The following is a 13,343-nucleotide window of genomic DNA, read 5'->3' as shown; positions in this document are numbered from 1 at the left end:
TCTTCTAGGGGTTCTTAGTGTCAGTCACACCAGTTCCCATGTAAATTCAAAAGGGCCTACCTCCATTAATCCATTGGTGATGGAAAAAAAAAGGCTCCTGGGAGTAACTGGTCCGAAATGCCTTGTCTTCTGGCCTCAACTCTCCATGCAAATCCCTACAAACAGGAACACACAGAGGGCAGATTAGCTCCCACCTGAGGCCCATTTTCTCTCAGTTAAGATATAAATATAAATATCTTGCCATGAAGCTTACATTTAAAAATGTCTGATACTGATAAATATCTGCTTTTGCATTGGATCTTTAAGTAGTTTACTTCTTATATTTCCAGCGTCACACTAAAAAGTTATTGTTCAGCACTGATTCACTTGAAAAAAATGAACGTTTAAAAAAATTAGAAAGAGAGAGTAATCACCCAGCGCCCCTCTGTGGAAATCAAGAGTAACTACAGCACCGTTTACTCCATTGCGACAATGAGGGCAGCACTGAGAGGTGAGGTAAAAGAAACAAATGTACACAGACAGGTAAGAGGCCATTAAGGCTCTTTAAACCCTCAGCAATGGATTGCATCAGTTTGCGTCAAAACGCAATTTATACTCCGACTAAGTGCAAATAAAGAGACATAATGTGCACATTTTCAAATTTAGTTTCTTACACTTTAAAAGAAGAGAATCAAACCCCATGTCCATCGTGAAAAAGACGCTCCTTTCAACTCCGGAACTCGGTTGAGAATATTCTCATGTTAATATTTTCATCAGGCTCTTCATCGTGGGTATACAGACACATGTACACCCACGGTCACAACACAAACGGTAACAACTAATTCGGCTACTTTTACTGCTCCCCATTTGCAGAAATGGCAACATATAGCCCACTTAACCTTGTACTTCCTGTTCCAGGAAGTACAGTAGCATTATGGGAATTGTGGGAGACTATGGTAACAAAGAGCAGGAAAAAATTTTTTTTAAAAACGAATCTTTAAAAAAATTCAAGTGTCACAATTTTAATGCAATGAACAAAATGCTATTTTCATGCTAGATGTCACAGTTTCTGTATGCACAAATATTAACAAAGCCATTTGTACAGGATGTACACATCTGTTCAAAACTACATTGAAATACAGGATATAACTTTAACATTACAACCAGTCAAACTAATGCAGTCACACAGACTGCCACACTATCTTTACATGTTATCATACTTCACTATATATACATACATACACACATATATAGCACGGTAGTGCGGTGATTAGCACTGCTGCCTCACAGATAGCATGACATCTAGAAGGTCTGGGTATGATTCCACCTTGGCACCGGCCTCTCTCTCTCTGTGGAGTTTGCATGCTCTCCCCGTGTCTGCGTTGGTTTCCTCCCACAGTCCAAAGACATGCAGTTACTGGGGTTCGGTTAATTGGGCTCTCTAAATTGCCCAGAGGTGTGAATATGAGTGTGGATGGTTGTTTGTCTCTGTGTTGACCCTGCGACAGGATGGTGACCTGTACAGGGTTTACCCTACACTCATACACACACAAACGCACTCACCATATATGTGATGCAGTGGTTAACACAAGTGTTGTTGGTTTAATTGCAGCTGGAGACACAAATTTTCTTGGGTAATATTAGGAATAGATAGATATACTATCAGGCATTTGCGTTAACCACTGCACCCCATGTATGGTGTAGTCTAAGTGTGTGTTTAGGTCTCAGAACCTTAGTGCAAATGAAATGAGACAACAGCGTTTTATATTCTGAATTATATGTCACATTAAGAAACTATCTTCTCAAAACTGTCTTCTTGAGAATCCAGCTGAGACTCCTGGCGAGATATGATTTCCTCTTTGCCCCTCTCCTGCATGACACGGTTGCCTTTCTCCGTTAGGCCCTCTGATGACAGCTCGTGGCTGTCTTCATTGTCGTCATTCTCCTCAGGTGTCATTGGCATGAGGATTTTGGTCTCCATCTTTGGGGTTTCTTGTTGTTGACACGGCTCTGGTTTAAAATAGCCCTGTAAGGAGTTAAAGAACGATAGACGTTACAATAATGTGAAAAGTAATTCACTCAAATGCAAGACAAACAATTCTACTGCTTTATACATGTTTTGATTTCTGGGACTAATCTGTTTCCAGACCCTTTGAGCACATTAATCTAAAAAAGGGTGTATAACTTTTTCCTGTGGTTTCTGGGTTGAATTATACAGTATATTTGTCTGAAACAGTGTGCAAAGGTACAAAACAGGATTTAAGGTACATTTTCTGCCCGTCCAAAGTATCACCCAGTCAGCTGAGGTGTGTATATAAATCCACTGTAGACTAATTAAAAGGCAGTGCACAAAATTGCTCCAGCTGATTAAGCTTTAGAACAAACCTGCTGCGTCCAGTTTTTATGCTAAGCTAAGCTAACCCATAACATAAGGCGTCATCTTTAGTTTACAGGTGTACACTGGGGTGCAAAAGTAACATTATGTTTAAAACAGGTTTAGAAATAGATTAACTGGTCAAAAGGAACCAATTATTAATTGCAATTAATTTCACTATTTGCACAAATCTATATATTAATAATACATTATTTATTTGCACTGTTTGCAAGGCATTAATTAGTCATTTAAATATTTACTGCGCTTAAAACATTAAAATAATATTAAACAGATAATAACCAAAAATCATATTTACCTTTGCCTTTCGTTTTATGCATCCTGCTTAAAAAAAAAAAAAAAAAGAAGAAGAAGAAGAAAGGCAGAACATGAGCACATTATTATTACATAAACTCATTAAATTTGTTTAGAACTTTGGAGCACAACATACCTTGGTAGATTAAAAGCAGGATTACAACTACAACAACTGCGATCACAACAATCACGATGATAATAATGTGCCTCCGTGCCGATGATGCTGCCAATCAAAAAAAAGAGAAAAAAACAGTTAACCACACATTGCTCCTTCTAACAGTGTCTAGAATATGGGAGGAATATGCGCATTTCTGTAAAAAAAAAAAAAAAAAAAAAAGATCAAACAAAAGAGGCTTTCATGTCTACCACATAGTCACATTACACAGAGGAAGCATAAAATCGGAAGTAGTGTGGAAAAGATAGAATAAAGTCATTTGCAATCCTAATAAAAGCAGTCTGATGAGTGTGCAGAGGCGGTGGGTGGCGTCTACACACCGATGTACTGCAAGTGAAAGCTGATGAAGCCACACTCAAAACCACAGACCGACAAAGATTGTCGGAAACAAACCTTCTCACAGTCGGCGTAGTTTCGTTTTGAACAACGCACCACATCCAACCACACAGCTGCAGGAGAGCCGAAGGTGAGAATCCTTCGTAATTCATCCACCTACGTACAACTCACCGCATTTTTTGTCCGTGGTGTCCGTTCCGCTTTCTTCCTCATGATCTCCCACCGCACATCTGCAATGAATTTCACAGTATTAAAGCATCATTCCAGTTTCATCATGTGATTAACAGTTTCAGGGGATTACTCATCTTGACATGTACAAAAAGAAGGCAGGACTTTGTCAGCATACGTAGGATATTAAGGTTTTAGGCCGCTATGAATCGCAACAGCAGTAAACAGATTATTTATGTCTGTGTGGATCTAACACATTTCCATTCTCTTTGAACCATTTAATGACCCCTCCTTAACGACCCCTCGTACCCTGGATGGTATCATTTGTTCTGTTTCTTGCCTCAGTTTTGGATGTTTTTTTCCAATAATTTGTCACCAGTTTGTAGTTCCACTTTGGAGTCCACTGTTCTCACAACATTTCTTATATCTTGCACAAACACAAAACACCATGTAAGCTATTGTATTTGGGTCCAATGAAAGTAAAGTATGCCAGAAGTATTACTGTGGGGTCTGTCACGAAACAGAGACAAAACTTCATCAGATACAAAGCTGGAAATACCTTTTCCTTCACAAAACACACATGAATCTTTTTCACGCAGACTCACACCTTTAATAAACTGGTTACTGCTGAAGTGAGACAAACTTAAGAAGCAACTCAGTACTGCACCGTTTTATGTTCTAATGCTGACATGTTTTAAACTAGCCTTCATCACAGCTCTGCAAGAGTGGCATCCTCCTGCATCAGTACTGAATGAGCCATGGTCCCCAGATGTGCAGTACAGGCAGTAATTTCTATCACTCTCAGTACCACCCATGGCACTTGGCTTTACCTCAGCTGAGCATAAAGAGCAGGAAAAGCAGCTTTCTAAATTCACGCAGAAATTAAAGCGTTAAATTATATGTTGGTGAAGTTTGACGTATTATGTGAGGGAGTAATTCGTCGGCTGACTGCAGCTTCATATTTAACTGACAGATATGAGAATAACACTGATATTTTCATTAAGCTTAAAACACATGTTAACTGTGTTTCTTTTGATTTCTGAACTCAGTCATATTCACAGAGTGCGGCGAGATACATGGAAACAGAAGTGAAAGAAAAAAAGCATCTAAATTTAAGAGGTGGTTAGCTTTCTCTCTCTCTCTTTTTTTTTTAAAGCTGATCTCTAAGTTCTTATGCAGATGTAAGTGTACACTTACTTTGTCCATTTGTGGCACACACCGCTCCATGACGTCTCATTCGAAAATGTACCCGGTGCACATCTCTCACACACTGTGTCATATGAGTGGTTGCCTAAAAAACAAATATGATAACTTAATAACCATTCTGTATATTCAGTGTAAAAAAAAAAGAAGAAAGAAGTTCAGTCACAAAGGTGTGGGTACCTATGGATTTAACCCCAAATCCAGGGGCACAGGGTGTGTGTTCGACACAGGTTAAACACTCCTCGCTGGAGCAGTGGAATCCATATTTACACTTGCAGTTGTATTTCTCCGTCTTGCTTCTTTGGCCTGGCTCCTCAAAGTTTTTATCTAAAAAGACAAAAAGAGAGTCCAGCTGTAAGGCGAGCAACGTTAAAGTCTCTCTCTCTCAGTATTTAAGACACACTGCAGATTGGAACAGTTTTAGGTAATTTGTCACAGTCTTACGTGAATCACAGTACCGCTGCCGCTCACACTTGGACGCGTTTGTATACTTTTCCTGAAATTCATCCTCCCCACATGGGTCACACCGAGGGTTCTCACAATCGCTGTTGGACATGCTAGTCCCTGCAAAACAAGATGTTTCATAGTTAAGATCCACTGTATTTTCCTCTATTTTATTTTATAAGTAATCAATGGCCATTCGGGGGACTAAGCTGAGCCAGAAAATGGCTGGCTTAGGTCAACATAATAAAAAATGTTGCCAGTAGCAATTACTAGCTTGTTTTTTCCTATAGGCTGCTCTATACCTGAGACAAGCTCCCAGCATCTCTGCTGTCACCTTAAAATGTCTTTTGTGTTCCACCAAAGGTCCATAAAGCCCAAATATATTCATTTCACAGTGATATTAAAAAGTGAGTAAGTACTCTCATTTGCACATCTCGACCCAGAGCAACTGTCCTTGAAAAATGAGGGAAAGGACCATTTGTCAAAATTGCTGCCTGCAGTCTAAGTGATCAACTGCTCTTTTCACCTTCTTTTTATACAGCGATATGAAATTGTCTGCGGCTGCCTTTTCTGACACGTCGCACACAACAGGAAACGGTCAGCTCTGAGATGAATTCTCACTTGGGGCAAATATTCAGTTTGGTTTAAATGAGGATGCTGCTAGTACGGATCATGAGACAGGCGTGACAGACACCAGCTACACCACTGTAAACACACATTTGCAGATCACATGTATGGAAAGTGGAGCAGAAAGCCGTCTTAAGTGATCTGCATGTTTGCCTTTTCAGCTACAGATCCTCACGAGCTGAAATGCATGTGTAAAAGCAGCCAAAATGAAAGCAAAAGCAAAGCTTTTCAGTGCCAGTGGTGATGCTGTTTGAAAAGCGATTTTTTTTTTCATCATATGCTTCCTGCTGCTGTTTGTCTTTTACATGCTACTTTAAATGTTTATCTAAGTTTAAGAAACCAGTACAGACATGCATTAAATATAAGTGGCTCTCAATTATGTGTTGTATCTTAGGGGCCAGTTTTCCACATTTTTTATGATAAATAAATAGATCTATCTAGTTTATTTTGCTTACAATACATAATGAATAACAAGCCAGACCCCTCTCCCCTCCCCTCCCTCATAAGGCAAGTGTTTTCCTACCTGGCCCGCACATCTGACAGCACCCTCCATCCTTTGCGTATTGAGTCCGTGGGTCACAGCTGGCCTGAGCAGCAGCCATTCCCTGTGAAAGAGAATCACGAGGTAAATACGAGGTAGTTAGGTCTTGTGTCATCTCTAGTATCGAGTTTCTCCGTGTTGATAACATTAGATTCACTTCCTCTGCGCAGACTGCGAGGGGCGTGGTGGAAAGTCCCAAAGATTCAGCCAACTGCTAACTGTTAAATCAACCATGAAGACTATCCAGCAGCCAGGTGCATTACTCTTTGTGCCGTTATTAACTTTTTTCTTTTTTTCTCATGTGTCGCGTCTTTATTTAAACGCCTCGCTGTGCGGAAATCGAAAGCGAAAGCATGAACATTAGCGTTAGGGGCTTGGCTTTGCAATGAAATGCTCTATTTTGGCAAGAATATAGAATTACAGGATACAATAAAGTAATAGACGTTACTTAGAATAGCTAAGTAGTCGATATTATAACGTATAATAACACATTTAGAGTGAAAAAAATAATCTAAACACGAGCTACTTTCAGCTGTCGCAGGTCAAAATCGATCTCTTTAAAAGAAATAGCGTTAATCCGTTGACTCACCATGAAAGCCCCCATCATTACCAGCCATAGTAAATGCATGTTGAAGAGCAGCATCGAGGATCGCAGTATGCCACCGTGTAAGACCAGACGTGTTCACTGAGGCGCCGCCGTCTCGTGTTTATAACAGCGTGGGAGGGGCTAAATGCGGGGGTTTTCCTTGACCGTTTCCTGTAAAAAAAAAAAAAGATTTTAACTTTTCAAATATGTTCACGGCGGTGTGATAATCCCCACCAGGAACAGCTGTGCATTTTAGGGGATAAAATGAATTTTAACACCTTTACAAAGTTGCACTGGACTCTTTGCTGGAAAGCGTTTAATAACGCTTATAGTTATGGATGAGTAAGGTGACCCTGAACCGTCCCACTGCTGTAGATTAAGGCTGCTGTGGGACTTCTTGTGACACGCTGGGCATTTCTTGTCTTCTCACTTCTTTTCACTCCCCGGCGTGTACGTATTTATACACCGCATGCCATTAAACTTTGCCTGCTCTTTCCCACAGTTGGTGGGCCTGAATTTTTTTTTTCTATTATAAGGGAGTTTTTCCTTGCAGTACAGGACCATTTGATTGTTGGGGTTTTCTCTGTAGGGTCTTTACCTTTGCCCAACTATGTATTGCATATAGACTGTAACAAATTTCCCTGTTAAATTACAGCAGAGGGCAGCTTGAGTTCCATTTTTTTTTTTTTGGATTATTTTACAACGTAACTGTTAAAATACCGGTTTCTTATTCTTTAGTATAGCCTATTGCTAAAGCAGAAAGTACTGCACTACAGCACAATACAGCAGCTGGGTAAAATGTTTTTTTGTGTGTTTTCTGTAAAGACATCTGCATTTGAACGATTCAACTTTATTCACACACAAAAAAAAACCAAAACAATAAACACTTCTTTTACAACAGTTTGCAACAGGGTGTGTAAAATCTTAAAGAACTGGTGTCTAGGATTCATAGACGTACAATATGGTATTCACGGTTAGCTTTTTTAGTTTATATAACTCTCCACATGGACACAAGAAGCAGCTCCTCTTCTGTGGTATCTGTCATGTTTAAATCAGTGGTACAGCATTGGTGGTGCAGCATAAATGAGTGGTGACTGCAGAGGACTTTAAAATCAGTGCTAATAGGCAAATAATACATCAAGTTGTTTTGCAATCGCTGGGGTTTTTTGTTTTTTTTTGTTTTTTTTTGTTCTGGATTTTATAGTCTTGAATCTTCCAGGAAAACTGACAGCGTCCGGGGTGGGTTGCATCACTGCATATGATACAGCTAGCTTTCAGTGCAGTCCAGGGTTATAATAGTTTTTGGATTTTACATTATCGTTAGTTTTTACTTTTTCCCTCTAATTCAGTTAGTTTTAATTAGTTTTCAGGGTGGTTTTGCTCGTTTTTATTTTAGGTTTAACGCTTAGTTTTAGTTTAGTTTTGTTAGTTTCAGTGTTAGTTTCAGTTTTTCATACTTTGTCAGGTGCAAGATTCAAGGCACGAGAGTGACTATTGTGTAATAAAAACTTGACAAAGATACTGTTTAAAGAAATATATTCAACAACCAACTGTTCACAAAACAGCAGCACTGCATACTAAATTTGTGTAATATTAAGGACACACATGAACATGAACAGGGAGAAACAAAGAAAAACATGAACTCCAAAACTCAATAAATTCTACAATAAACTCCCAATAAAGTTCAGTGTCAGTGCAACAGATTAACAACACCTACATGTGGTGTTAGACAAAAATAAACTCTTTGAAGGAGTCAAAGCTCAAATCCAGCTGCATCCTGATGTTCTCACCAGGGTTATAGCAAACATATTTGTCCCTGTTTTTTCACTTTCTTCATTCCTTCACGTCCATTCCCATAGTTTCAGCAGCTCCCTCCAGGAATTTGCTGACATTTGTGAGTCCTTATATTGATGCTTTGATTATTAGTCCTGATTGTTATTATCTGACTGATAAAGTAGCCGGAAACGCACAAGGACTAAACACAACGTTGTGGCTGCGTTGACCCGACGAGTAGTCACGTTTCTCTGGAGGTGCAGGCCGGGTTGCCTTGTAGGATGAGAGCGGTTTCCGTAGCTGCCTTGTGTGCGCTTCTCAGGTCTACTTTGATGTTGGTGTTTTTTTTCCTGACTAAGAAGTGTTCCGTACATCATCCACAACATCATCCACAACAAGACACTCGCTGCTATTAGGGTTTAATATTTTTCCCGAAAATGACATGGATCAAATCCCGGGAAATGAAGAGCCATTTCCCGGGAATCCCGGGAAAAAGTTTATTTATTTTTTTATTTTAATTAGGCCTTCTGTAGCCTGTGTCGGCCTTAACCTATTGTGATATTGTAGAGGTAGCTTTCCAGCTATGTCCTGTTATGCCCAGTAGGGGGTAACGTCGGCTTGATTAACGCAATAAAACCTACATCTCGACATTCGAGTGCTCGAGCTATGCGGTGTTGTATCGTTCCTCAACACTCCCTTAACAAATATAATTCGAATATTCCTGCATTGTACATGGAATTATACCAAGATATTTTACAACTGCTGGTGCAAAACAATACGGTTCATCTCCACAGCATTGATAAAGGCTCAGCCACTTGCGCTGTCGTGGCGACATCTGTTGGGCTATATCTCCACCAGTGGAACGCTGTAATAGTCATTGAAAAGTTAACTACCGTACTACACTATAATATGGCATAACACAGGGCCTTGAGTAATGCACTACGACTTGGTCATTGCCATTCTGGCAACAGCAAATTTATAACACCGTGTCTGAGGGTTAAAGTAGGTTCGCTGTGAATCGTCTATTGAAAAACTGGCCAATCCTTATAGCCTAAAAAAATATACATTTTACTCAACTCCATTTTAAAAGCGAAATATGTTAAAGCAATCTATTTCATGATAATTTCTTCACACATTAGGCCCGTATCCTAATTCATGATTGTTAGTAAGCGGCTGCAAACGAGGAAAAGAAACACTCGAAGTTAAACAGATATTTCTTTATTGTTCAGGGCAGGCATATTTTATAGGCTATATAATGCAATATAACAATATATAATAATATAAAATTATATAATACAAAATACCTTAGGGTAAACACATTGCCTACGATTTCAACAAATTAAAGAGGAAAAAAGCACAACTGTGTAATACCTCTATTAAAACGCTTGAGATGAAGCTGAAGCCTTAAACGGAGGCTGAACATGCCTGAAATGAAGAGTAATGCTTTTCGCATTAAACGAACCCTTCTCTCAACATTTCCTTAAATTTAACATTCTGAAGCTTTCTTTTCTTTCTGAAAGTCAAATCGACGCGCGCGACTTTTTTCCCGGTTTCCCGTCTAACGTTTCCCGGGAAACGGGAAATGGTTCTGATCGCATTTCCCGGGAATCCCGGATCTCGGGATTAAACCCTAGCTGCTATCTGTGCTATCATAGTAAAAAAAAAAACACCACATGGGACTCTCTGAGGAGCAGCGCGGTGTGCGCACGCACGCACATGCGCACCCATTTGCCCGACGGCGTTCCGAGCTTAAACTCGGAGAGAGGAAAAAAATGATTTCATATCAATCCACAAGACTTTTGAAAAAATAACAATATCTATAATTTCAGTTAGTTTTAGTTAGTTTTTAAAACTCACAATACAATTTTAGTTAGTTACTGTTTTTTCCTTTTAATTGTAGTTTTTATTTATTTCAGTTAACGAAAATGTTTTTTCAGTTTCAGTTTTTGTTATTTCGTTCGTTTTCGTTAACTATAATAACCCTGGTGCAGTTTTGTGATGCTGAGGCCCAGGTTGATAATCTCACTGTTGTTTTACAGTCCAGAGTGGACAAACCAAACAGAGGCTCTAGACAGCTTCCGGTGATACACTGAGCATTTCTACTTCACTCACCTTTTTTCACTTCCTGTGTGTTTACACACCCAACTCTATTTAATTGTTAGTAATGATTAAACTCTGTCTCTCTCTCCCATAGTGCGTCACTTGTCTTGTCTCTCTCAGCTCTCTTCTCTTTCCCCTCACCCCCCCAGCCAGTCGCAGTGGATAGCTGCCCCTCCCTGAGCCTGGCTCTGCTGGAGGTTTCTTCCTGTTAAAAGGGAGTTTTTCCTTCCCACTGTTGCCAAGTGTTTGCTTGTGTGATTAAGTGAATTTGTAGGGTCTTTACCTTACAATATAAAATACCTTGAGGCAACTGTTCTTGTGAATTGGTGCTATAAAGTTGAGGTGGGAGGCACTGAAGGTGGGAAGTTCAGTTGGTTCCAGTCTGCCAACTCACCCCAAGCTGTTTATTTATTATTATATATTTTTGTTATGATTTATTTTAAGTAGCAAAGAATTGAAAAACATGTGTAAAATGCTTTTTGTACTTATTATGCTTTGAAAAAGAATTTGTTTACAATATGATTGTTGCATAATCAAAAAGTTCACATATCTAAAAAAAAAAAAAATAATAATAATAAAAAATTCAAAACTCCTCCACCCTCATTGAAAAATACACATTCTATAAATATTTTAGGAAATGCAATAATTTAAAGCTTATCCATGTATCGATCAATGCCTGAGATTCAGCCAAATTCTGAATATACATTATTCTGCACATTGAAGCTCAAACATCCAAGAGAGCTAACAGTGACCAAAGTATGTTTCTGAATCCTTTGCTTTCTATTAAGTAGCTCCATATGTTACATTTAACTCAGAGTAGTCATGCAGCATTAATAAGATTATAATAAGACCGTAACAACAACTTTTATTTGACTATAGAGCTTATGTTTATGCACCCTGAAAACACTGGCGTCCGTAAATGCCAAAAACTATATCACCTGCCCAGAAAAGCACAATGAGTTGTGTTGTTTTCAAAGTCTGGCCGCACCTATTCTGTGGTACGTAGACTACAAGGGATTTCCCTATGAGGGTTTTTGTGGGCTTTCCCCACGCGCAACTGCTCTTAAACGTTCCCCACAGTTTGCCTTGCAAGACCGCATTTCTCTGCCTAACTGTTATGCACAGACTTAATATATCCACATGTAACGCTTGTAAAATATCTGACATGAACGTGAGCTCGAATGAAACAGCCGGTGCTGTCACGTTCTGTTGCGCCGTATTCGTGCAATTACGGTACAGGTACCGCGAGCAGCCAATGATGATCGAGAAGTTACGAGTCTCACAAGGCTGTGGCTTTTGGAAATTCCACTGGGTTCCTTTTCAGTGAGCTGCTTTATTCCCGTTTAAAACACGCAGTCATCGTCCTGTAAATCTTTGAGGAATATGAGCAGCTGACACAATTACAAAACTAAATCTGGAGGGTTTTTTTGTTTTGTTTTGAAAGGGATCTTTTTGCGCCTCTCAACCTATGACAGCTGGGAGAGGCTACTAGCGCAGCCCAAACATGTTCTCTATTCTGAACAGATGACGAAGGTCCAAATACATTCTTATCTGTTCCGTCTCCTATTCAAACCATTATGGAAAAATGGCAATCACGCTGTCACTGCTGATTATACTTAAGGGTCAAGTCATGTCATGTTCAGTGTGATTATACTTTCACCTATCAAATATGCAGTAAAATAACTCCACTGGATACATTAATAAATGGCACATTAGGAGTCAGAAAATGGCAAAACACTGGCATTGTGGCATGTGCTCAGTCCTTATGCTTCATAATAGCTGTAAGTTCATTTTATTAAATTATTTCACAAGGACAAGAAAATGACAGTGGTACAGTGGTTAGCTACCACAGTCCACGCATGGGGTTAGGTTAATTGGTGATTGTAAATTATCTATGAACTGCTGGGAATTTTATCACTTTGATATTAGTATTTACTGTTATTATTTTTATATTGTGTGTGTGATAGTCACACATACACTGGATTAATGAATGCTGTATGCTTTGAGGTTACTGGGGTAAAGGTAAGGCCTGTTATATCTATTACTTATATATGGTTAAGGCCTTGGTGGGATGCAGGAACATCTTTGGTTCACATGACATTGTAACCTCATGCTGTATTTTAGGAAGCCTTGTGACAGGTAGGCTCCAAAAAGTGGAGTTCTGCAGACCCACCTGTGTTTTTGTAACATAGATTAGCAGGTGATACATTTTAGATAATTGTCAAAGAGGTGTTTTCATAGCAGAGGTTTTAACTGAAAGAAGATCCTTCATTATGACATCTGCCAGAGCTGTTGTAAACCACTGAGGTAACGTTGCTGACCAGTTAGCCTAACATGCATGCCTTTGGACTGTGGGAAGAAGCCACAGCAGCAAGAACATGAAGAACATGCAAACCCCAAAAAGAATAAAAATAAATAATAATGTAAAATGCAGAAGGTTAAACACAAAGAAATCTGTTAAACACAATGCATAAAACAATGAAAAATATATAAGTTACCAGTGCTGCAGGAAAAATACTTATTTTTTCAAGTTAATTATAATATAGTTAGTTATGTAGTTATTGGAGTCATTACAGGATGAATAAAGTTTTTTAGCTTCTGGCTGCATATTTTATGATTTGGTATTGTCAAGTTTAAAGTCCTTTACATTCTCCCTAACTTTTAATGAATTACAATACATATTTTTCAAACTTATGCTATGCTATAATAATTAAAGTAAAGTACA

At 39.0% G+C, this 13,343-nt stretch overlaps 1 protein-coding gene across 2 annotated transcripts; it reads right to left on the bottom strand.

The window, feature by feature from the left end:
* Positions 1-1,413: 1,413 nt before the first annotated feature.
* Positions 1,414-6,879, bottom strand: cd40 (CD40 molecule, TNF receptor superfamily member 5). Of its 2 annotated transcripts, none has more exons than XM_030732668.1 (9): positions 6,749-6,879; positions 6,142-6,223; positions 4,992-5,111; positions 4,728-4,874; positions 4,542-4,635; positions 3,348-3,406; positions 2,802-2,888; positions 2,670-2,695; positions 1,414-2,005 (listed from the first exon to the last, which is right to left on the bottom strand). In XM_030732668.1, the coding sequence occupies exons 1-9, from the start codon at positions 6,800-6,802 to the stop codon at positions 1,766-1,768; spliced, it is 909 nt and encodes a 302-aa protein (XP_030588528.1). In that variant the 5' UTR covers positions 6,803-6,879; the 3' UTR covers positions 1,414-1,765. The 2 variants fall into 2 exon arrangements, with proteins under 2 accessions (XP_030588528.1, XP_030588530.1); XM_030732670.1 differs by having other exon boundaries at positions 2,670-2,692.
* Positions 6,880-13,343: the final 6,464 nt, after the last annotated feature.

Source organism: Archocentrus centrarchus, chromosome 7 (assembly GCF_007364275.1).
Source record: "Archocentrus centrarchus isolate MPI-CPG fArcCen1 chromosome 7, fArcCen1, whole genome shotgun sequence".
Classification (NCBI taxonomy): domain Eukaryota; kingdom Metazoa; phylum Chordata; class Actinopteri; order Cichliformes; family Cichlidae; genus Archocentrus; species Archocentrus centrarchus.
Note: the sequence above shows the minus strand (reverse complement) of the source record. Positions and strands in the feature narration are given on the sequence as shown.

Coding starts and splice junctions, on each gene's coding strand:
- cd40 (XM_030732668.1), bottom strand. CDS start 6,802: ATGCTGCTCTTCAACATGCATTTACTATGGCTGGTAATGATGGGGGCT. Junction 4,875..4,991: donor GCAGCGGTACTGTGATTCAC/GTAAGACTGTGA, acceptor TTGTCTTTTTAG/ATAAAAACTTTGAGGAGCCA. Junction 2,006..2,669: donor GCATAAAACGAAAGGCAAAG/GTAAATATGATT, acceptor AACTCCTTACAG/GGCTATTTTAAACCAGAGCC.